Genomic DNA, 25,372 nt, shown 5'->3' with positions numbered 1-25,372 from the left:
TGTGGTTGAATGCACAGCCCCTTTCACAGCAGCTCAAATAAATCTATTCCACTAAACCTTAAAGTGAATGTATATAGATATATATTTATATAGAAAAAAGTACATTGACGTCTAACTTTGCAAATGTCATTAAGAAAATAAGTGTTATTTATTCATTCTTTACTTCAAAGTCAGTTGAATCAAGGAGACATGTTGGTGCTGGATAGAAAGATGATCATAGAATTCCATTAAACATCTCTGACCTCTTTGTCCTTTAAGTCTCTTCTTTAGATATTATGAAAGTCTTCAATCTGTCATGGTTAGTAGTCGATTTACACGTGTGAGTTAATACTCAAAATATTTTCTTTAAATTCTTATTCTGCAGAAAATGTATCCTGAAAAGTGTTCATTGTGCTTTGCAGTACGGCGATATGCTGTTGATGTTGACCTCAGAGCCTCGTTGTTGACTCGCAAACCTCTGGCAAGAGGCTGGCAAGCAAGACAAAAGTCCCAAATGGTGAATAAAAACATGACGGCCACAGACCCATTATCATAGAATAGGACCCCCGGAGATGTCAGCTACAAAAATATATGCAAATAGACAGTGGGAAATCAAATTCGCCTTCTCACCTTGCTGATCACCGAATATGTTTCCCTGGTGTAATTTCAAACCCTGTTTGAAGAAATTAGTTCAAAATAACTCTGAATCAATTTTTTGGTAAGCGTGAGATTTAGAATTTTCCATGGAATCCACACGTGGGTCCAAACATCCTGTCTTGTCTTAGAAGGGGCTTAAGTATCCAGTGGTGGAGCTCTCCATTAATACCGGTAAGCAGGTTCTACAAAAAGCCAAGTAGATGTGATAAAACAGAAGCTGATGAATAAACCAATCAGGCGGGATGAATAAATCCTGTGCATCGGTAGCGGGGGGAGGATCACAGGAACCAAAGTTTCCAGCGAGCGTGCTTCTTGGAGTCAGCTTTGGACTTGCGTTTTGGGGTGGAGGTGAAGGCCTCCTGGGGGTAAGGCAGGGGGGCGAAGTGGCCGTCGTCCGTGGGCCAAAGCCTCTTCATAAGCGGCTGCAGCTTGTCCTCCTGCTGCTTGAAGTCCAGCTCCACACTGCAGCAAAGGAACAAAGGCACATAGTCAGCTCAAACAGTAGCTTAATTGCTATATACAGGTATTGCACCATAAAGGTTTTACTACCACATTGTCCATTGCTATTATAGTGAAGGAGAAAAAAAGGCAAGGCAATATTTAAATGCATATTTCAAACACAGACAATTAAAAGCGCTTTGCATCACATATTTTAAGAGAGAGAAAACAAATCTATCATTAAGCAATAATAACCCATGCAATTTCCTCCAAGACTCCTATTGTGCACTCTTATTGCAGAATGTATCATAATGAATGAATCAGTGTGTAATAACTGTTTATTCAGTTATGAAATGATGAGTTTGGCGCAGTTATGGAACCAATTGGATACATTATGTGGAATTGTAAATTATAGTGAATATATCACCTAAACCATATAGTTCTGTTATCAGTTATGTAAATTGTTTTGCTCCCTGATTTTTTTTTTTTTACATAGCTTTTGTGTTGAACCATCTTTGTCTCTGAAAAATTATTCAAATACCGGGGTATTTTAATTTGATGCATTTAAACTCAACGTGGACTCTTCTTTCAACGACACTGAATACACTCAAGGTTTCTCCGCCCTTCACGCTTCTTTTAATCTTGACATGTTTTGACTGCCACACTCCCCCTCTAACCATATTAAGTGTCTGCGCTGTGGCCTGCTCTCACTTGACCCCTGCACAGGCATCTGTCACAGCAATGCTCAGCCTAGCAAAGTGACCCAGAATTTATCTTTCACATAATTCCCAGTAAAATCACCCCCAATTCAGGCCCCTATTTAGTTGCATCTGACGGCCAACTTTCTGCTTTTTGTTTTATGCATACCTATCACAATTCATAAAGTGAAAGGGAAGACAATTAGTATTTTTCCCAATGCAGGACAAAGAGGATTTATAGGTCACTGGTGAGGGTCTTACAGTGGGCGAAAATCATTCGCTTTTGCTAAAACTAAGATCAGTGCCTGGTTATTGATTTAGGTCTTTTAGGATTTTTTGTGATATATCATGTTACTTTGATCCCTGTGCAATATTCCAAAGTCAGGAAAAAGTATAGGCTAATGGCCTGGGGATGCAAAGTCATTTAATTTGTTGATTTTTTGTAGACACTCACAGACACAGTATTCTCTTTCTCTGTGCACTCGGCGTTTCCCATGGGTGCTAGGGGATTTATCAGGACGAGCCGTCATTGTAATCCCACGCCCACGCACATCTGACTGACTGCTAGCTTCTGTTAAGTGAAACTCAGATTACAGCCTCAGCCGTAGTAGCCTAAGTGTACAGGGACTTTAATCTGCTCCAGCTTCCTCCAGCCACTATAGTCACTGTCTGGCTGGCTGGGGGACTGTGCTGGACAGAATGACATAATGGAACCAGGATCCACAATATGAATACCGCAGTTGGTCTGGCCTAGATACTAGCATTTACCACTGTCAGAGATTATGCAGCGTCAAGGTTAGCTGGGCACTATGGCTGTCAGCTCTGATTGGGAAAAACAAGGCATCTGTTATGATCACCTGTTGCAACACTTGAGATTGATTTTTAAAGAAGGAAGAAGCTTTTAAAATCTACATTGGCTAGAACTCTAACAATAGATATACTAGTTGTATTGGTGTGATTACATTGCCTGTTGCATTGCCAAAAAAAGTAATTTTCAGTTCACATATGCAGTATTAGGATTTGAAGGTGGGACACTTTCAAATAAGACGTCACAGTAAAACCCAGACGTTTTGGTTGTGCACATTGATGCTTTTGGCATTGATTAGCAGAACAGTCTGACAGTGACTCAATGTTGGGTGCGGACACCAGACAGTCAGCACTTTGCAATTGTTTAACTCAGGCCTTCACACAGGGCCAAGAAGAGACTGCTGGTATTAGCAATAAATCAACGCCTCTTAATTATCCCGATAAATCCCAAACTTTGTGTGAATTCCTTTAGGGTTTCTTGTGTCTGCGTGCACGTTTGTGCACGCAGACACAAGAAACCCATGTGGAATCAGTTGGATTTGCGTATCCGTAAATTAGGCCGTGCTCACTTCCAGCCGGTTTTCCTGCAGATTACATAAACTGTTATTTACAGTTTGGTTTGTGTAGGACCGATGTGCTTTAATTGAAACAACCTATTTCCACATAGTTCATGTAGTGATGATTATGCAGGATGCTATGTCACTGAAACTGAGCAATGAATAAGTTCCTTTCCGTCCCAAGCGATTTTTTTACATATGTTTACCAGTATTTGTAAATATATGTGAACTTGAAATGGACCACAGCTAAAAGAAAACAAGGAATACTTTGCAATTCTGATATATTTCTCCAAAATAATGGCGACATTTCAGAACAACCTGAATACCTTGAACCAAATATGAAAGCCCTGCACGAGGAATGTCTGTTTTGCTTTGCTCAGAATGGCTTTTTGATGCTCAGGCAGACATATTTGTCCTTGGGTTGTCTTGTTTAGCTCAGTGAAATCTCCAAAAAAGAAACCTTTGCTTTACCTTGAGGTCAGCAGCTTTCATTGTTAAAACTCAAAAATATATTTTCTGGCACACAACTGATAGGACTGGTCTAAAATTCAGTGGCCAGACTTATGGCAGGTTCCAGGGAACAGAGACCATATTATGCTTCAAATATAAAATACATTTCAAGTTTTCACAAATGAATTGGCTCTGGGGCATTTCAAAATTCCTAGCTACCTGTAATCTGCCAATAAGCTTCTCTCATTTCAGAAACATGCTTTTACCTGACGATATATCATTTATCAGGACTGTTTTATCCAGTCTGGGTTGGATTTATTTTTATTTTCACGGTCTCACATAGTAGGCGTCACTTTATTTTGATCTTTTCCTACAATTTGTTTCATTGCAATTTGATTGAGTTATTTTATTGATCAGGCCCAAGGCGAACTGAACTACAAAGGTGAACATGGCCCTCAGGGTCATGATGTATAATATGATCACAATGTCTTCTGCATTCAAACTCAAGCTGACATATTATGAGCTGCAAAGATTACAGCAGCTCTCGCAGCTCAAAATACTAATGACATAGCATCAAAGGATTCTGTGATCAATGGCTGAGAGAGCGTAATAACTGTGTGCTGTCATTGATGAAGCAGTGGGCTGAGTCTTGGTGCCTTTTTTTTCCATCTCTTCAACCCTGTCAATTAATACTGTATAAAAATTCAGAGAGAATTCTCAACCATGTTTTTTGGGCACCTTTGGGGAAGTACTGTAGCTTTATTCTGTCAGTTTTGTTATTCATGCACACCACAACGTGTGGAAGGATTTCCCCGACTCTAGTGTAAGCCTCTGATGCTGCTGAGACAGTTGTTGCTTTGAATCCTTTGGGTTTTTTGTGTGTGTGTGCTGCTGTGGGCTTTCCTATAGACTGACTACACAGTTTTAGATACATTGTCTCTTTTACTAGTCACTTGTTTATCTACTTTGTAATAGATATTGCTGGTCACTTATAACCCTCTCAACCTTGAATTCAACTCTGCTACAAAGTATTATTCCAAGGTCGCCAAATAAATAAAGAAAGGCATGGCTACACAACTTTGTTCACATCTGCCCTGTTGTGTCTGTCGTGTGAACATTGCAATGACTACTGCCAATACTCTTAACAAACCTCAACTCCCATATACCCACTGTCAAACTCAAATAAACAACATCATGCCACTTCTACCTCTGCTAGAGGACAGTCATTAGGATGGATGCAAAAGGTTGCTTGTCATGAATACAATTACATATACTGTTAGTGTTTCCTCAAATTATTTTGGATGGAAACAGTCTCTGTTCATCATATTTAAAAAGCAGCTTTCTAAATCAATACATATTTGAACAACCTTTAAATGTGTAATGCCCAGCATACAACAGCGGTCCAGTTAGCTTATTTTATCAAAGTGTTATTTTTGTGAAGTTGAATCTACTTTCTTTTTCTTTTTTCTTGCTACTCTTATCAGAAACTTGGCTTTTAATCTGTCAGTAAGGCAGAGTGGCCTGTGGCTTGGGAACAGCACAAACTTAAATGTCACTGAAAAAAAAAATCTGCATAATTTCATTAAAAAAAGAAAAAAGTGAAAGATAATCATCTAATCTTTGAAACATATTCAAAAGGCCTTTTAATGAAATATGTATTAGTCTATACTCGGCCCAGTTATCAGCTTCTCCTTATGAATCTGTCACAGGCTCTGCTGTGGCGCTCCACATTTTCATTTGTTTTCAGTTATTTTATTATTTTTCTGAACGCAAAAAGTGAAGCCTTGTTGGCATTTCCCTGTCCCCTAGCTGCCTCTCCCTCGGGTGGGTTGTCGGATCGGAACAAATTGAAGAAGGCATTTTGAACCTTGGCGGTCTTTAACCTCTCTCCCACCACTTGTTCTTACCCTTTCTTTGTCTCTCTCTCTTTTTCTCACTTCCCTGTCATGTTCCGGCTCTCCAGTGTACATATACGAGCAAGAAGAAACATTTACACCTCCACACCTAACCCTGTTACTCCAACTGACCACACACACACACACACACACACACACACACACACACACACACACACACACACACACACACACACACACACACACACACACACACACACACACACACACACACACACACACACACACACACACACACTGACCTACCCCATTCTAGAGATCTGTGGCTCTTTATCTCTGGTTGTCTCCTTCACAACCTCTCTTCTTTTTGTCCACTTATCTTCCCCTGGGTGTGAAAGTGCCTTTCTGTCCTAACTGTCCACTCGCAGTGTCTGTCCTACCGAGGATCCGTCGTGTAGCTATGGTAACCAGCTTAGCACCATGTTGGAAAACATCATTAAGGCTTACACACACAAAAAAATGATATCTTCTCCCAGCAGAGTCGTGCTGCTCGATCATTTCCATATGTTATAATGTAATCTGCTCTTCAGCCTTTAGCAACGCATAATTGATTTTCACAGCCTCGTACACTAGATTACAGATCTTTTCCTCCCCTCTTTAAATACCGATTCCCTTTTGTTGAGATTGATATTCTTTATTTTATTATCTGTTTGCACTGCGTAATGTTATTCAATGGATGTTCAACCGTCAGATAGTTAGTTTAATGACCAGTTGCTTATTGAATGAATCACAGACATGCAAGCCATTGAAACAAATTTGGACTGACTGGAAATAACAGCAGTCCATTGTGAACAATGGCACCCAGTGGTCGGGAGCTTCCCTAAACGTCTTCCTTAATCACAACAACTTAAGTATATCTCCCTGTTTGATCAGAACATTAGCCCCTATAAATGCAATGTGAGGAAAATGAGATTACAGGGTTTCTCCGTCAAGACGCATCACAATTTAATGGTCGTGGACTTGACATAAGTGGAAAGCATTCCAAATCCCCCGGCTTTTCGGCAACCGTCCTGTCTGTCTTTCTGTGTTTATCTCTCTCTCTCTCTCCTTCTCTCTCTCTTTCTCGTTCTTTATCATGGTTTTCTCAGTAACAGATATTACATCACCTGGCAAGGTGGAATGAATCGCAGTAATCTTCTCATTCCATTCTCTCCTGTTCTGTTTCCATGTCATGCACACTGTATTAAGCACTGAATCCCCAAGATCATTTAAATACACACAGTTGGCTTTAAATACCAGCTGTTGGCTGTTAGGAGGAGATAACTCATTCTGGAGGTACGGTGAGACAGAGAGAGAAAGTAACTGAGGTGGGATAAAAACCAAACACAAAGTCAGATGAGTTCAAGATGGTTCCAAATAAGGAAGGTGGGACCAGACAAGGACAAGAGCTTTTACATTCAGTTTGAAATCCATGCCCTCTAGATTGCAGCACTGTATTGATCTGGTGCTGTTGTTATGCTAGGGTTCGGCTCTGAGATGGTGCCATACACTCTTGGATGAATTGATTATGGTGAGGAGTGCATGGCTGGCTCCTAACCGGACCTGCGTTAAAATGATTTATGGAGCCATATGTCCACTCCGGTCATGAGACTAGCTTCATCATAAACACAAGGTCTCAGTGCTTTGGGTCTGGGACAGAGACCGGAACATACTGGCAAAAAAAAAATCCTAATAGATATTATTGAGACAGCTTTTCTTCCTACGTACAGTGTGCATTTCTTCATGCTACGCTGTGTTCTTCCACCTCCGGAGAGGTTGTTTTCATGGAGATCTGAGTAATTAGATTGCCATTTAATCCTCCTGCTTGTGTGAATACAACTGCTATATTTGATTCTGTGTCGAATCAACACAATTCACCATGCCAAGCGATTCTCTCGTAGCAGAACTCCGATCCATTTGACAGATTTCTAACATCTCACCTCGAAATGTCTGCCCTTTTGATCAAGTTGAAACCCTGCCAGGCGGCGGAAAAGCTTTGTCAAAAATGAGTCTTCTATTCCATTTTGTATTGAGTTTCTGTTTTTCTACACTTCCTCCGCAGATGAAGCATTTCAATTGATTGTGTCTAGAAAGCCAAATGTGAAGTTCTGATGTATAGTTCTGAATATAACACCTATTTCAAGAGACTTGTCACTGTGTGTGTGTGATCAGCACCAACCAAATCAAGTGAGAAATCTGACCTGACTTTATCGAGTGCAGGGTGGAAAACTCTAGTTAAAAAACATATGTTGGACAACTCACAAACGCGTGTGTATAATGGGCTCATATGCAGATGGAGACACTTAATAATACATTGCAGCCTTTTAAACCCTCATTTTTTACGCTATTTAAATTCAACACCTTTCCCAACATACTCACTTGCTCACTATAAACTCACTCTGAGCTGCCAGACTATGTTCACAAAAACAACCTTATAATGGATTTTCTCATATATATTCTTTAAATTTAGACGTGTTATCACACTGCTATTTGTGCTCACAGATTCTGAGTGATGGTTAGTGCATGCAGATGCTGGCACAGCATCATCAAACATAGTTGGTTCTTTACATGCAAAGCAAAGGAGGAGGAAAGGTAGACTGTAAGGACCAGGGCCAAATCACAGAGAGTTAGCTTTAAACGTGGCGCTGACTTATTCATAATACCAGGCAAGCTCCTGTCTCAGCAGTCTGTCCTATTTCATCCAACCTTTATCCTTGCACCCAATCTGTTACGTTTTTAATTCCCCCATGCCACGTTGAGCTCTCCAATCGTCCTTCACATCATGAGCCATACTGCAATTCAGCTCACCTCACTTGATCCTTGCTGCTATTGAATTGTTGTAAAGCAACAGTTCTTGTCCACCCTGCAGCAATGCAGCGGACCTACACCGATTTTAAACACACTTCGATTTACAACACCATTCACCCTCACCAAGAGCTGTGCCCTGTTCTTTCAATTTCAGGAGCCAGTTGAAGTTTGGCTGTTGCCTTATCAGTTACTGAGAGCATTGGAGATGAAGTTATGTAAATGGCTCTTCAGAGGCAAAATGCAGACCAGCAGAGTCCAGTAAAAATGGTTTTAAATTTACATTTTTTCAGCAAACAGAAAAATAGCCGGATACAAATCTGAATATTCACATACTGGTTGTATAATGTAATTGTTACTGTGAGCAAAGAGCCCTCATGAGGCCTGCAGACTGTCGGTATTATTTGTCAGGGCCGACGTCTGTGGACTCTGGGGTGACCCCACTCAGTTTCACATTAGGACTGTAACTCCAGGTGAGTTTTGTTACATATGATTAATTTATGGATTTATAGACACTCTAACCACGCGGCAGCCACAGGGATGGCGATGTTAGTATGTGAGTTGAGGATGCAACCTAATAACGTTATTAAACCCTTGTGACTTTTCTTCTGGCAACACCATGGGGTTCACATTTGTGGGTTAGAATGGAATAGTGTGACAATGGATTACTGTGAAACGTTCTACAGTTATTCAAAGTGCGTAAAGGATGATTTCCAATGACTTAATTTTATTTTAATTAGGCCATTACTTTGGTTTATTAGTGACCAAATACCCGCACACTTGATGATATTCCCCCTCAAACAGGCTTAACTATATGATGATAAATATTTTACCCTTAAGCATTTTAGTCAAGCACTGCTGTGCATAAGTCATGCCTTGCAGTGAATGTAGATCTGTAATTTTGATAAACTCTATTTGAACAATCTATGATTGATGTTATTTTTAAAATGTAAGAAAAAACTAACCAAGACCGGCTGCACACATCAAAGTTCAATGAGCCTCAAATGACCACTAGTCAAAAACCGAGAGGGATTCAAATTACGGTAAAACCTGGCGCCTGAGAAGCTGTAACCATAACAATTTGTTGATACGCTATTTAAACAATAATCAAATGCAATGCCAGAATATTATTCTGCCAACCAACTACTCAATAGACAAGACATCTCATCACTTGAAGCACCCATACCTTCATAAAGGTAGAACTGTTAGACTTATGGCTTTGGACTCATTTCTGTATTGGTTGTCAAATAATAGAGCTGATTTTGAAAGTATGCTCATAAGCCTCAGTTGGCTTAGCAATAGCACACAGTCAACACTTGCTTCACACCCTTCAGTACATAAAGAGGTGTGAAGGGACAGGTAAAATATATAGATTTTAGAGGGTGAACGTGGTGTGTAAATGTCACATGTCCCCATGTGCTCATTAACAGCATCTATATTAGCCTTGCATCCCCTGCTCCATTACTCTCCTCTCTACGGTCCTTTTTCCACCTGTTCACTTTCCCCTCAAGGAGACAGGACAGGGCACATTTGGATCGTCTTGTCTCTGAAGAGGAATGGCTACTAACCTGTAAATAATGCATGCGCTGTTCCGACATGTGTCACAGTTGGCCGTGTCCTGTCCGGTTCGATAGGAGAGTCTGCGGGGAAGATAAGAGTCGTGAATCAGTAATTACAGGACTTGTTAAGTGCACAGGATGAGTTCTTTTTTTTCTTCTTTTTTTTCTTTTTTTTACAGTTTTGTTTAGGACAGCAGCCCTTTGGCTTTATATAGTCAGGAAATCTTAATTTCATTGTAATATTGATTAAACCAATCCACATTCAAATCCATCAATATCCCATTACATTGTATCCTGTGTGTCCCTTTAGCGTTTTATTATCACTAGTCCCTGAGACACAATATTGTCATTAAGTAGCTTCACATATAGATCCTTTTTTTTCTCAAGGGGCAGCTAAAAACCATGTCAAGGCCATAGATGGGAATATCTGGTTGCATGCTTCAAAGGCTTAATAGCTTTCTTATTGTATTAGCTGTGGAATTGTGCGTATTGATTGAAAGCAAATATACCTCCTTGTAATTAATGGCATATTACTATGGACACAAGGTGGGCTCACTTTACCAATGACATGGTCAAGAAGGAAATCCTCTGCTGGTTGGTTTTTATGGTTATGGCCTGCACTGCTGAATCAACAGAAACAATTTGAAACCCAGTGTAAAGGTGGCATGATTTTTGTAGCTGTGATTTACTCAGGAATTATCCATTATATAAACCACTATCCTTCACAATCAAACATATATGACCTTCCTTGTGACCCTGCCTATGAATAATCTATAGTAATGGTGGCACTGTTTGTGAGGGAAGATGCCGCTGTTGAATCGTATGTGTTCAGTGCTTGGAGCAACAAATGTATGTAATTAAATGTACATCCATTGTATTGGGATCAGGGCAGTAATCAAAGTATAGATTGTAGAGCTGAATGATGAATTGTTTTCTTATCAAATTGCTTAAAACAATTCAAGGCGATTAGCAAATCGTAATGTTGCAATTTAGTATGTTAGTGTAGTGCCCGTATAGCAGGCATTAGCTTATGCATGCTTATATGTAACTTGTCTATGAAAGTGGGACACATAAATGTAACAGACACATACAGTGCTGCTTGAAAGTATGTGAACCCCTTAAGCCTTTTTGAATTGTATCAAGTTTAACCATTATAAATTATTTGTTATCAATACCAGCATGTTTTTATATTAAATAGCAGGTGTGTGTTTATCAATTCATATTTTTTTTCACGGAAATCAATTGTGTAGTCGAAAGATTAAAATCAAACAAATTTGCCAAATTTTGTATGTGCAAAAATTTGTGAACCCTGAGCTGCATTGCCTAAATAGAGCAGGTAAACACAATCAGGTGGGCCAAATTGAGTGATGAAATGGACCAATATAATGAGATATCTTTAGGGAACAAATTGGGCAGCACAACATAAAACAGAGATCAAAACCAAAAGGCTCAAGGGGTTCACATACTTTCAAGCAGCACTGTATAGACAGTGTCACACAGTCATTGAAATGGCTGTCGAATCAGTCGTCAATGTCACTTTTGGTCATTCTGTAATAAGCTGGATGATAGATAGATAGTTAGATGGATACATTATGTAGTACATCTGACCCACGATTAACAGTGTCATACCTGATGGCCTGTGCTTGTAATTGTAAGTGTCAATGGTTTTGCAAATCTATGCAGTCCTCTTTACGGGACAGTCATGTAATCAGAAGTGGCCCAAGGCGACTGTGTGAATGCGCAGTCAATATCAAACAAACATTTATTTTCAAAAAATTCGATTGCAAATTAAAGCGATTCGTTTAAAAAAAACAATTATAGATTTTCCCCAAATCAATCGGCTCTAGTGGATATAGGCTTACTCATGACAGGTAAGCAAGAACATATTTTTTATTTGTTTGTTTTTATTGTAATTTAGATGCACTGACCCTTTAATAAACAACCCTTCTCATAAGTCAGGGTTATTGGAGTGCAAAAGTGACTGGATTCTACTCATCATTGAGGATAATGTGCTAACTTCATTTCTCACCTCTCTGTAGCACTGACATTTTTCAAATATCTCTCTGGGCTCGTTGTCACACTCCCCATAAGGTATTGCACCAATAAAAATTAAACCCTATCATAAATTCCCCTCTCCTTATCTAGTCCTGTCTGTGCTATATGGTGTGACAGGTATATTGAAGGTGTTGATCAATATCGTTATTTAAGGCTGTGGCACAATGAGGTAATGGGGTAAAGTCTGAGAAGAGGATGAGTACAGCGACATAGGGAAGTTTACTTGAGGTTTGTAGCTTTGATTAATTGTAATTAATCGGCTTGCCATTGGAGGGGGTTGGGAGGGGTGTTCAAGGTGAGCCAATCGATAAGCAGCCCATGGGGTGAATGGTCTACTAGTCCGTGCCCTTTTAATGACTCACCCTTATTTTCTAACTCTTGCCTTGCTGTCAAGATGTCTTTCTCACTCCATCTCTCGTCCCTCACCACCCCTTCTCATACTGAGTTGATAAGAGAAAATAAGAGAGCTGGGCTCATTTCAGCTGGCCTCCCCGGGGAGAGTGAAGCCAAAAGTGCCTTCAACAGCATATAAATCCCTCCTACCCCCCTTTGTGCTACTAGGTGAGCGCTCCCAAAGGTCACGGAGTGGATGGGAGTCCAACAATATAAAAACATGCACACATAGACAGTGATAATAAACACGCTAACAAGTCCCCATGACTGCCGTTAATTAGGTCTAGTCTGCCAACATTGGCTGATGACGCAGCAAACTTTGTGCTTTTGGATGCAACCTATCGCGTACTGTAAAACTACATTGTACCCTTCACACTGGGATAGGGCTGGTAGATGTGTTTTTGTGCTTGCATGCATGCGGTGTGTGGGGAAGGAGGGCAAGTCGATGTGCCCCAATGTGTTTCCCCCGCAGCAGTCACATAGCATAAGCAGTTAGATATCAGATGTAATTGTTCTAACGCCTGACCTATAGCCTGTGCGCACTCCTTTTTGTTGTGTCAGAGACAAGGGCTGAATGAAGCTAATGTAGTGTGACAGAAGCAACATTAAAAGTTCTGCTTGGCTTGCTAAAAATCCCACTTTTGATCTTGGAAATATGCACTGAAACAAGATGACTGTGGCTACATAGAAAAGTTGAGGTTTGGTAGGATAACAAGAGGCTTATACTGCTATACTTTAACTACGTGTAGGCTTTTTTCTTAATTAACATGGCAACACAAGTGATTGTTTCTTTCTGTATGTGACCAGATGGCACCATTAGACAATATTTATTAATTTACAAATTAATGATTTCTTCTTCTCTTCACTCCCACCTGCCACTTAAGACACATCTGATAAACCAGATGTGCTTGGCAACACAGAGAAGATGGTTCCCCTTGCACTTCAGGTCCGCTTACTTTTCCACTACTGCCACACTTTTATGATTTTGGCGATTAGGAGATTATGACTGCCTTGTGCAAGTTTGTAAGATCTGATCTTGCTCAAGCCCTGTTGAATAGAAGTTTGACCCTGTCCGTCAGTCAATTTGATATTGATAAAAGCTACATTCATACTTTGAAACATTTGTGGTTGTGTGATCCTTGTTTATTAGCTGTGTGTGTGTGCGCGCGTTTTCGAGTCCAGTCTGGAATGATGTGGATTATATGGATTTTCTCACTCTGTACCTCGCCACATTATTGGTCAAAACAGATAGGGATCTGAGTGCAGAGCCCTAGCAATTCACTCAACAAATTGGCCATTTTGTTTGCCTCGTCCCTTTGGATAGACAATCCTCTATTTCTGCAGGCTTGATGCTATCTGCAGTCCTTTTGTATATACTCAGTATCCATTGGCCAGCAAGTGGCTTTTTCACAGGCCATGGCTTTTTCAAAGACCTTAGACTTATCAGATAAACATGGCTGGCAGCTGGATAAGGACAATCATCAGGACATCAAGTGTTTAATTTCATTTTCTGTTTTAAGTTATCAAATAACTTGAAAGTGTCACTTCATCATTTGATGCCCTTTTTAGAATATTATTTTCCCCAGCATAACCATAATTCATTTCCCCTTATCATTCATATTCAAAGTGACAATCCGCACTGTTATTCATTTGAAAGGAAACTTCTTGCTGACCCTCTGCATTGACGATAATAGTGATCTCACTCACATTGTTGTTATCAGTTACTTGAATAGTTTGTTTGCCATTTCCTAGCCTTGGGTTATGCATAGTGGCATTGTTTCATAGGACAAGTCATCAAATCCATTTGGCCAAATTAAGTGAGACACTCTTTGGGTGGTTTACGGTTTAAGGTCCCGGTGAACAGATGTCACATTTACAAGCTTGTCTCTAAAATCTTAAAAATGATGTGACACATCAAGAGGTTGTTGATCATGTGGAATCCTGAATGTGTTCAGTTCTGTGATCTTTTCCTTGCCTTTTACTTTTTTTACTAGTTCCCATGTATGCTTGACACTGAAAATGTATGCGATCAGTGTCACCCTGAGATAGACCTTTTTAAGCAGATCGGATATCAGCCATGATTAGACCGGACTTTGTAAAACATGTCAACTTGATTTCCACTATACGTTAAGTCATATTTGGCCTCATGGTACCTTACACAAAACATTTTCTAATTGAGGGAACAGAGTCAATTAGCTAGAAAGTGATTGCCGGTGTCATATTCGTATTCTGTATCGGCAGGTACCCGGATTAAAAGTATTGGAATTGTGTCATTGGGAGAAAAGGATGAATCAGTGCAACTCTAGTGTAAAGCAAGGCTAAAAGGGAGATGTCTTACCCTTCTCTGTGGGCCTCCCCTTTCTCCAATTCCTGGATGACCCCCAGCAGCACTTTGATGGTCTCTTGGCTGGAGCTGATGAGACTTTCCATGGCCTGGAGCTGCTCTTTAACATCCCCGTCCTGATTCATAGGCACTATTTGCTTACAGGCCTCCTGTGTTTGGGTGGGCGGTGCCCCACCAGCCTCACCGTCCGTGCAGGGTGACAGAGGCTCCTCCATCAGAGGCCGGGTTGATAACTGTCCCGTGTGGCACTGTGCCTGCGTTGTACAGCCTCTGCTTGAACGTGGTAATGTCTGACTCTGAAGCCCGTTTAGCTGCAGAGCTTTCTTCCGCTTGCTCCGCACAGACGGACTGTCCAGGCACTCCACCTGGGTAAGGGAGTTCCAGGCGATGGGGCCCGTAACCTTGGAGGCCCTGTCCGGCAGGGTTCGGGACGAGCCCTCCTCCAGATTGAGCAGCTGCCTCTTGATGGAGCGATCTGTATCCGCCTCCCTGTGTTGTAATCCTGTCCTGGCTTTGGATGGGACACTACAAAGCTGGTACTCTGCCGGTGCTCCGACTCCGCTTCCTCTCTGTGTGTCTGCAAGGCAGGCTGTGTCTGCAGAGCAACTGAGCAGCAGAGCGTCAGAGCACAGGCCATCAGGTGCAGTGTGCTGCTCCACTGTGGCAATGCACTCATTAGTATGGAGCAGAGCCCTGGTCCTCCGGACTCCACTCCCCCCACAGGCTCCCTCCTCCTCCTCCTCATCTAAACCCTGCTCAGCTGCCTTGGACTGCTTCGCCTCCATAACAAAACCGTTATTCTGACCTTTATAAGTTTCCACGGCAGCCACGTGTTTAAAGGTGTGGCCTTTCTTGCGCTCAAAGGGAAACGTCTGATAGCGTTTCTTCAAATCTGGTGACGTCTGCACGCCTGTGCTTCTTGTGACGTTGGGGATGGATCTACGGGCAGGGACAGTCATGTATTTACGATACGCCACTTTATATGAGATTGGCTTGCCACCTTTCCCTGCTGCCTGCAACTCCGCCTCCCTTTGCTCGTTCTGCGCCTCGCAGATATCCTTGAAGCGCACTTGCAAGGCCTTGTTTCTTTTCTTCACCTGTCGACTGGCTTCCTGGGGATACTTCACCTCAAGCGCCAGTGAGGTTGAGGGCAAAGGTGCTGCCTCTGAGTCAGACTCTGAGTTGGTGAGCATGCATTTGCCTCCCTCCTTGCTCACCATGTTTCCTGAGAGGCATGGAGAAAGACACTGTTACTCATCACTTATGTTAATATGAAACAAAGACTCTTGCCTTACTATTACATTAAACTTGACAGACCACACATGCTCTCCAATCTTGGGGAGTATAGGGGCGCAACCATTCCAGGCATTTAATTAATGTTATGAATAGTTGCTTTTATCAGACATTTATGCATGCCAAAAAGCATAACAAACAATTTTTTATGGAGCAGATATTTCACTGCCATTGATAATCAAATTTCACAGGAATAGTTTAGTTTGACATTGAACATACTTTATACATGTGACACAGAAGGTGTGTATGTATGATCCCATAACAGTCTAAAGTTTCCATCTTTGAAAGTGAACCCTTTAATTGTATCTCTATTGCTGGTTTGTTAGGGTGTTTTATGCTTGCCAATCCCTCTTAAACTGCAATGCTTATGGTTGTAAAATGCCCTAAAAATAATCCTGGCAAATTGTTATGATGCATTTAATCTTCTTCACAGTGTAAACAATAACTCCAATTCAGCATTATTTAAAATGGCCACTTGCTAAGGATGGGTATTTGTGTTTTAGTTTGTTTAGAAGCTTCGGAAGTGGGAATGAGTCAGTATCACACCCTGTGCTTACGATCATGCACACACTCACACACTTAAATATACTAAATATACTGTTTACTATTCTGAAAACTACGCCTGAGGTCTGCAGTTTATTAGATTGATTCATAATGTTCAGCAGGAATGTTGGCTGTCTAACCTTCTCCTCTCACAGTTAATATTGAAGTGAAATCGGATTTTGGAATTGTAGGGGATATATTTGCACTCTTGTAACTTATGTGAGTATGGCGTTTGTTCATTTTACAAATTCTCAAATGAACATGCTGAAAAAATGGAGACACATTTTCAGAAACCCCTCCATCCCCCCAGAAGGAGAACCAAGCACCCTAAACAGAGATTATATGAATTATCTTTCCCCGCCACCACAGGTATGGTAGCTGCATCACAACGCTGCAGTATGCCTCTAATGGATTTACAATTATTCTCATGTCTGTTGATTTACAATAAGCAAACACTACACACGCTCCATATAGATGCTAAATCAGATTGGACAATTATCCTTCTCAGCTTATCTGCCGTGACTGCTCTTTGTCAACAGGGAAATGACGGTCTATTTCAAACTGGTTTGTCTACGTACCTGGGGAGCAATAGAATAACATTAGGTATTACTGACTTTTCAATCACATTATCATTGTGTTCCTACGTAACACATTGTGTTTCATACATTATGACTTTGATTGGATAGAGAGAGCCACCTATCTTTGTCCATTTTATCTAAGACCTAACATGACAGTCTAATCTACATGCATTAATAGCTCTAGTAGACATGTTTAATTTTCAGCAAAAGATACTCTGTCAATATACTCTCTAAGGACATAACACATCCTCAGCATCAAATGTGAATAAAGGCCCTTTGCTGTGAATAAAATATTCCCTTATTACATTATACCTAACTTTCAAAGTTGTCTGTCTTGTGTGCCAGATGCCAAATATCGAATGGGCGTAGTGACTCTATGTAAAGGCCCTGTCATGTTTGTCTGCATTGATGTTTTTTAATAAAACCATCCAATGTCTGACACTTAAAAACACATTACGGACGGATGGACCCTGGAAAGTCACGGATTGACAGTCCTCCCCTGAAACTATCCAAAAATTGCTCAGTAATGTCACTGAGATCACTGTCTGAGAGCAGCACAGCATGCCCATATACAGTCTAGAAATGGCAGCTTTCTGCTGGGAAGATGTTTGTTTGATACTCTTCCGACAGGTAATTACTAATGGCCAAATAACCAGGTAGCACAGTGCAATGCAATTATTGTGAAAACTGTCTAGAAGCCCAACACAGACAACATTATGAAAGCTATTCTGCCAACAGTGACAAGGTATCAGAGTACAGGCATTTCTGCATTACAATAAAGGAATAAGTTGAACAGTATGAAATATACTGGGTGCATGTGTAATATCATGCATCATACAGAGCGTTTTGTCAAAACATGACATTCCCAAGTTCTTCAGTATCAGCCCCACTCACTGCTGTTATACCAAGAAAAACACCAGGGTAATTGAAGGAGTGGAACACAAAGGAGCAACGTTACCTTACAGACACTGTTACCATAACTTTGGTATTTTTTTGCACACAATCACTTAATGACTCTTGACCCAGTTGCCATTAGATTAAGTTCTGAAAGCAGAGGGACGTTCAGCGATCTAAAGGGAAAGAAACAAGGCTGCATATAGCACAATTGAATAGACACACTTTCCAAGTATTACACTGTCTTTGCAGCATATGAAGCATTTAAGTCGGAGTCCGATTTCTTTCCGCCTTTGACTGCCTAACCATGTGACCTTTTTCCCCCCAGACTATTATCTATTCTTTAGCACAGCTGTGCTCTCCTGGTCCTGGTTCACTGTCAGTGTCCTCTCTATGTTTGTTTAATGACATTTTTAATAACAGATTAAAACAGTTACCCTACATCCCTTGTCAAAATGTTATAAGCAAGGCCAAAATTAAACATTATATTCAATATGTGCACAATTATATCGGATTGCCATTCAAGATGTCACCCTGTACGAAGCAATCAAATATTGAGACATGTGTAGTTCGTCAGCACAAACAACAACAGTGTTTTCTCATTACTTTCTATTCTCCCTTCCCAACACACGCAGGTTCCATGGTATTGTATCATATCCTCATTTAAATTTGATCCCTGTTGACATGTCGGCACTGCAGGCAGAATGATGTCTCCCTGCCTCCACATATCTGATTTGTTACCCATTGGGTTCGGGCCCGGACGTCTGTAGCAGCACTCGTATCTCACCTCTGGCTGGAACACCACCCCCTAACCTCTTGCATAAGCAGCATGACTCATCACGCAAGAATGTGATAACTGCCCCTTTTTTAAGGTGGCTCCCATCCCCTTTTTTTAAATTGTAACTAGGGCCAAGTAAGTGAAGTGAACTGACCCATTCTTTTCTATCCAGTAACACAGACCAAAACAGACCTCACAGGGTCATGTGCACATGGCAGAACACATCAGACATGTTTACATCTGACCTTGTTTTAGCAGCTCCCATGGATGTCATTCTGGTATTATGGGTCATGATTGGTTCTTTCCATGAAGCAGCATTGTGTCTTGTGATGAGAGACTGTTTAGCCTGGCTGGTTCTCAGGAGGGCTTTCTCTGCTAATTCGACCATCCGTTGGATTGTCCTTGCATGTCTCCAAGGCTTCAGATTATTCCAATAGAGCAATTCATTATGGTTTAATATAAATTATCTTTATGCCTAAAGTGCAGGCTCACATAATGCAACGCATATGGAATTGAAAAGTGGGATCCACATTACTTGCATTATTTCAAATTGCATGCAATCCACAATATTGTGAATGGCAGTTCCTTAATTGAATTTTTAGTGGCCTGGGGTAAGATATTAAAAGGTGGAAATATTTCTGTGTCCCAATTTAACCTAGGGACTGAATGTTTACCGAAAGTTTGAGCCTGACTAATTTTGTTTTATCGCTTCTGCCCCACCGCCGGGGAAATTCATTAATATGGTATGCATCACAAAACCACTGAATTGATTAAAAGCTGGGAATATGCCGTACATGTCAATTAGCAACAGCTGCCTAAACAGATTTTTCTTGTTTAAACATTTAACAGGGTGTTGCAATAGGCTTTTCCATTATGTCTTTATTTCTTATTGTTTTACTTTAATATTTTCCCAATCAATGCACATTATATGTTTCTGATGTTTGGCTGCCAGCATAAAACAAATGGTAAATCAGTGAGCTATTTAGTCCAAAAATGCACGCAGACGTGTGTAGCCATGTTGTTGTGGTGTTTTATCCCTGTATACTAATAATCTGTCTTGTTACTGTGTTGTATTTTTGTGACCTGCCAAGGGACTACAGATGCAAATTAGCTTAAAGCTATAATCTGGTATAGTGCATCAAATGGCAACATTTATGTTCTAACTGTACATTGTCCCTTTTAAATAAAGATTAAAAAAAAATATATATATATATATATTGCCACATACGTTGGTGAACTTTTAGTCTGGGACTGTTTTCTTTTTATTTCCAATTCATGGAAAATCCTAACGCAACACCCAATGATATTTTACATAGAGGTCTACTTATTAATCGATTTGGCGTTTAACAAACTAACGTGATTGGCTCCAACAGTGGCCAATCACTGCGCAGCTCCATATAAGAAGTTATTGTAATTGTGTAAATGGACTATAGGCTCAAATGTCTATTTGTGATATTGGACAAATACAACTGATTTGATTTGATTTGATTTGAAACTTCCCAAAAATGGCTCAACCATTTTTTTTTTTTTTTACTGAATAAAAAAAATCACAGCTTAATGGATGCAGCTGGCATTGCAAGTGAACTTGTGCTCCACCATTAACAGAAAAATGCCTGCCCTACTATTGCCTCTGTTGTTCATTATTACAGCTTGGTATGGTCTCAGATGCTGCTTGAACAAATGAGTGTGGCAGTATCATCAGTCATGCAAAGTACCAAACTCTACTGTAATCCAGCTTTATCTACTCGTGTTTTGTTTTCCTATTTTCTCTGCTGTCAAATTCCTCTCGTAATTACACGGGGCTTAGTGGTGTTATGGAAAAGTCTTTGATCGGTCTCCTAAAAGCATACTGAGTGTGCAGTAAACACATTTGCAGCCTCATAGTTTACTTGAGATTGTGGTAGGGTTTGTTTGACAGGCTGGGTTAGTTGTTGCTAGATTTATATTTTCTGTCTGTCTCTGTGCTGCAGAAATGTGAGCAAGCTTGGGTGCACCCCCTGCTCTCCGGGTGTGATGTGAGGGTATATATAGCAGAGTGATTGACTGCGCAGGTCAGTGTTGAGGGATAACAGCAGTACAGTGCATTAGGCCAACACCAAACGGAGCAAATCCTTTGTCAGTTAATGGTAGCTTAATGCCATAAAATGGAATGGAAATCACAGGGTTTTAAGAGATTGTCTTTGGCAATTGTTGCTCAGTCAGCATGGAACACTGTGCTGCTGTCAAGCACCATTTTAAAGATTTGCCTCAGAATCATGTAGTTTTGCAGTAATGACTAAAGAAAACGTATTTTTTGTCCAGAGTGCAGTATGCAATTTCCAATGGGGGAAGTCAACATATCAATCGTTTCAATCCTAGTGACCATCACATATTAATACCATGACGATTTACACAGCAATCTGTTTGTACAGAATCCAGATTTACTGTTAATCCACACTACTCAGAATATCCCTATATGTCAATATTCTACCAAATGTACAGCACTTATTGAAAAGCCATGTGTGCATTACACATATTTATATATTTGCGGCCATATTGATCTCAAATTTGCATTTATTTATGTGTGAGAGAGACTGCCTAAGACTGTAGTTACAGTACAATACTTTGTTCTGGCTTACGGCCTCTCTTTGAGCCTTCAAAGCCTTCAAGTGTTCTGTTGCCTTACACATCATCATATTCCACCCCCTTTTGTGTATGAATCTTTAAATTGCTATCAGGAAACAACTCAGTATACTGTAAGTCAATCTGTTCCCCTTATCATCTTCAGTTTCTCATCCTTGGTCTGAAGCCTATGGACAATGTTCTAGCCTTTTTAGTTTTTACGCACTTTATCCCAACTGAATTGTTCTTGTTTCCTTTATTTCCTTACTCTTACGGTAGGGGGTTGGTTATCTGTGCGCTAACAACATGCAGGTGGGTCCTTGGGAGCTGTAGGATTTCACAGGAAGCCTGTAATCCATACGTCATGAACATGCAGGCTAGATGGAGATCAGACCTCAAGGAAAAGATGTATGTATGCTGCAGAGGTTGCCGGTTCTAATCAGAATTCATCAGATCACCTTCTCTCTTTCTTTCCTCTACATAATATGGGACTTCTTTGTGTTCCTCCATTGTTTTGTTCTCCTCCTCTCATTCTCACACTCCTTTGTTGCATTCTCTCTCTATTTATTTCTGTTGTCCCCCTCTCTCATTGCCTTCTGTATACACTGAGGTTTCAAAGCTGATGGGTAACAAGAGAACTCCCCTGCTGCTCTCAGATTCCTCCTAGTCATTCCCAGCAAAGACGAAAATATGACACACACAACCACACAATAAGATGCGAAAGAAGAGGACATACTAGAATAAACAGGTGCAGGGAGAATGTAGGATGTATGTGTTGAGTTTTCACTGTGCTTGGAGGTAGCAGAATTAAAGGCTCATGCACACTGCACCCGTATTTCGTGTCTGCGTTCTGCTTATTCTGATCCTGAGCAGTGGCTGGGAGTATGGTAGCAACCCACACACATACAACAACACGTGTAGGATGCTAAAAATGCAGAAAACTTAAAAGACAGACCCATTTTTCAGAGGTATTGTATGGGAAATAAGGGACTCGGTGTGCAAGGGTCTTAAGTGTGTGCAAATTTTGCAGGGGATAACAATGAGGAGGTGAGATGAAGCCATGGATAAGTTTCCATGTACAAAACTAGCTGGAGACCTGGATTTAGAGAGATGCCAAAACCTGTATGGTAAAAGAGTCACATTTTTAGCACCATCTCACCAAAGCCATACAGTGGAGGGAGAATCTATATGAAGCTAGTAAACAGTCAACAAAACTCAGCCCTCCCCAAAAAACTAATAGCCTTCTAAATGCAATGATGCTAATTTTTTTCTGAGCACATACTTAAACGTCTAGAAGTTCTATTGAGTTTTTTCATCTTTTTTTTGAGTGGGTCCCTTTTTAGTTGTTAACAGATGGAGGTGATGCACCCAAAATATGCTGCAATGCACCAGCAAAGACAAGAAATAATGATAGATTTAAGACACAAGTAATAAGTGCCAATGTTATTTGGTCCTCAGAAACGTTTGACCATTATCAAGCTTAAGTGCAAAATAACTGTGTTGCTCAAGCTTCTCAAATAAGATAATGTACTGCTTATTTTTCTCTCTTTTATGTAACCAGACATATAAGAACGGTTAGGATTGGACAATCACTATAATATCTAAAACAATTTAGCCAAAGGTACGTAGGCTCTACATTGTTCTGTACCTCTGCCTCTGGGTCTGCTGGGTCCACACTGCAAGCCCGACTGTCCCCAAGCAGGACACATGCTTTACACACACACACACACACACACACACACGTTTGTTCCTCTGCTTGGAACAGACTCACGCACACATCATCTCCTCTCCAACAATGGACGCTCATGCATCACCTCAACTGCACGGCGTTGTTATGGCACTTCAAGGGGGAGAAAAAAAATCTGAGTCTTAATGAATAATCCTATTAGCACATGAAAGGTAACATCTGGCTTGTTCCAAAAGCAGTCATTCTTTTATAGGAGAGCAATTTGTTTTCTGGATGAATGAGTACCCCTCCCCATGGGAGGCGAATGCCCACTTCACCACTCACTTGGAAACCCTGCACTCTCCCTCACTTTTTACCAACCGCACTCCCTCTGCCATGTTTGCTTTGTTTGTGGGAGGCAAGTGCTTTGCCAAAAAAAGTTCCCAAAAATGCTGTTTTGTGCAGGCCAACTCTATTACATTTCTCCTTGCCAGTTGTCTCTGTTGTGCATGTGCACGGCATCTCAGTCTTGGCAAACATTGGTCGTCTTCTTGTTCTACCTTTCCATCTTTATGTAGCTCGGCATTTGGAGTGATTGTGCACATAGTCGTGCACAGACTCCTGTCTTGTGTGGGCACTATAGTAGCAGGGCAGTCAATTTTCTTTTCCTTCTCTCTTGAGATATACTGGGTCAGGTGCAGAATGATGTCCTTAGAATAAAGATTAGCTTTGAAGCGGTGAGCCATCACGTCCATCATTCTTGGGTTAAAGGTTAAAGCAAAGGCAGTTGCTGACTGATAAAGGGCATGTCATTTCATCCTTCTTTAATCCCTGCCCTGTAATTTTATATACTTTTATTTACATTACATAAGGCTTTGACAGCAGGTATGCACTTTTCATGTCACTCATGTCTGTCGGCACATAATACCCCTCAATTGTTCCAGAAGAAGAGAACATTCAATATCCTCTTCCTCTACTGCAACACTCTCTTTCTATAATTTCTCTCACAGACAATCTCTTTTTTTTCTTTGCTCCACTACAGCATATCTCTTTCTCCCTCTTTATCTATCGTCATCTGTTTCCCTAGGTCCTCTTCCCAGTGTCCGCGGAAAGTGAAATAGAGCGGACGGGAGATTGTATCAGAGTGTTGATGTGAGATAGGATGATGGCAGCAGGTTTGTGGGGAAGAGTGGGAGTGACATGCGTTTCTGTGGCAGCTGTGGGACAGTGGAGATGAATGTCTCACACACACACACACACACACACACACACACACACACACACACACACACACACACACACACGCTCCGACAATCTGTAAAGACATGGTGACTTCACCCAGCCTATTAATCTAGATCAGTATTGAGTCAATGGACAGCTCTCATTACCTTTTTAGCTTGAAGCTACCTGCCTTCAAAACACTGCCACCTCCATACATTGGACAACAGCTTAATGCAACAATTATTTTTGCTTGTCTTTTACATAACGCTCACTGAGAGGGAAATGCAGCATCATGCAAGCCCCTCGTACGCAAGCACCGTTTTAGCTATGTATGTGAAGCCAGTCAGGTTAAATCAGGATCAAAAATCCTCTCGGAAACTGAAAAAACTGACCTGCCAGTTCCTTTTACATGTCACTTAGCAGCGGCTGTGAGTTCATTTATTTTTTAAACCTTTCTCTTCTTTAAAGTTTTTTGGAATTGACCGGATCGTGTGTTCAACTCCAGCTCCAGCACATTCTGAAACTGTTTGCTGGAAATCTCCCATAAGCACAGGGGCAACTGAGCATAAAATCAATCCCAGATTTAACTCCTTCTATGTGCCACATGGCATTTGATATTTCATCAGCCGACTAAAGGAGAAAATGCCCAGTGAAAACAATCCTTTTGGCTAATCCTAATCTCAGTCCCACGGACCAGTCGATCCCTCTGATGTCCCCCATCCAGAGGTTATTGGGACTGACTTTCAGTTGCAGACTGAGAGGTGAAATAGAGGAGAGCACGAGAGCGGAGAAGAGCGACTCACCTCACCAGCGACTGTGAATTACTGACGTAAAGGATGCGATAGCCTAGATCCCCGCTTGTGCCCATGCATGCCCGTTTCCTTTGGTGGATTTTAAGGCGAGCTGGAAGAGGAGGCTATGCCATGGCAGAAGTTAGGAAGACAGACAGACAGGCAGGCGGTGGCAGCAGCAGCAGCAGCAGTAGTTGGGAGTAGTTGTTGCACATCAGCGTCCTCTGATCCAGTGGCGTGAGGTTCTCCTAAGCCCCGACAGAGTCAACACTCCCCCCTTCTCTTTCCCCGCTCTCCTCTGTTCCCCCGTTCCTTTCTCCGCACGGCGTCGGCAGGCAGGAGCGCTCACCTCACTCACTCACTCACACAA

The 25,372-nt window shown here is 41.1% G+C and overlaps 2 protein-coding genes across 2 annotated transcripts in view; one reads left to right on the top strand and one right to left on the bottom strand.

Annotated features, from left to right (window-relative positions):
* dock1 (dedicator of cytokinesis 1) overlaps positions 1 to 25,372 on the top strand; it is a 172,877-nt gene that overhangs the window by 71,196 nt on the left and 76,309 nt on the right. The gene's annotated exons all lie outside the window — the stretch shown is intronic.
* On the bottom strand, positions 915 to 25,052 carry insyn2a (inhibitory synaptic factor 2A; the record flags this gene model as incomplete). Its single annotated transcript, XM_080049355.1, has 4 exons — positions 25,015 to 25,052; positions 14,632 to 15,862; positions 9,855 to 9,926; positions 915 to 1,098 (listed from the first exon to the last, which is right to left on the bottom strand). The coding sequence occupies exons 2-4, from the start codon at positions 15,855 to 15,857 to the stop codon at positions 915 to 917; spliced, it is 1,482 nt and encodes a 493-aa protein (XP_079905481.1). The 5' UTR covers positions 15,858 to 15,862; positions 25,015 to 25,052.

Source organism: Ammodytes marinus (assembly GCF_949987685.1).
Source record: "Ammodytes marinus genome assembly, chromosome: 20".
NCBI classification, from domain to species: domain Eukaryota; kingdom Metazoa; phylum Chordata; class Actinopteri; order Uranoscopiformes; family Ammodytidae; genus Ammodytes; species Ammodytes marinus.
This window is presented reverse-complemented; position numbering and strand designations above follow the sequence as displayed.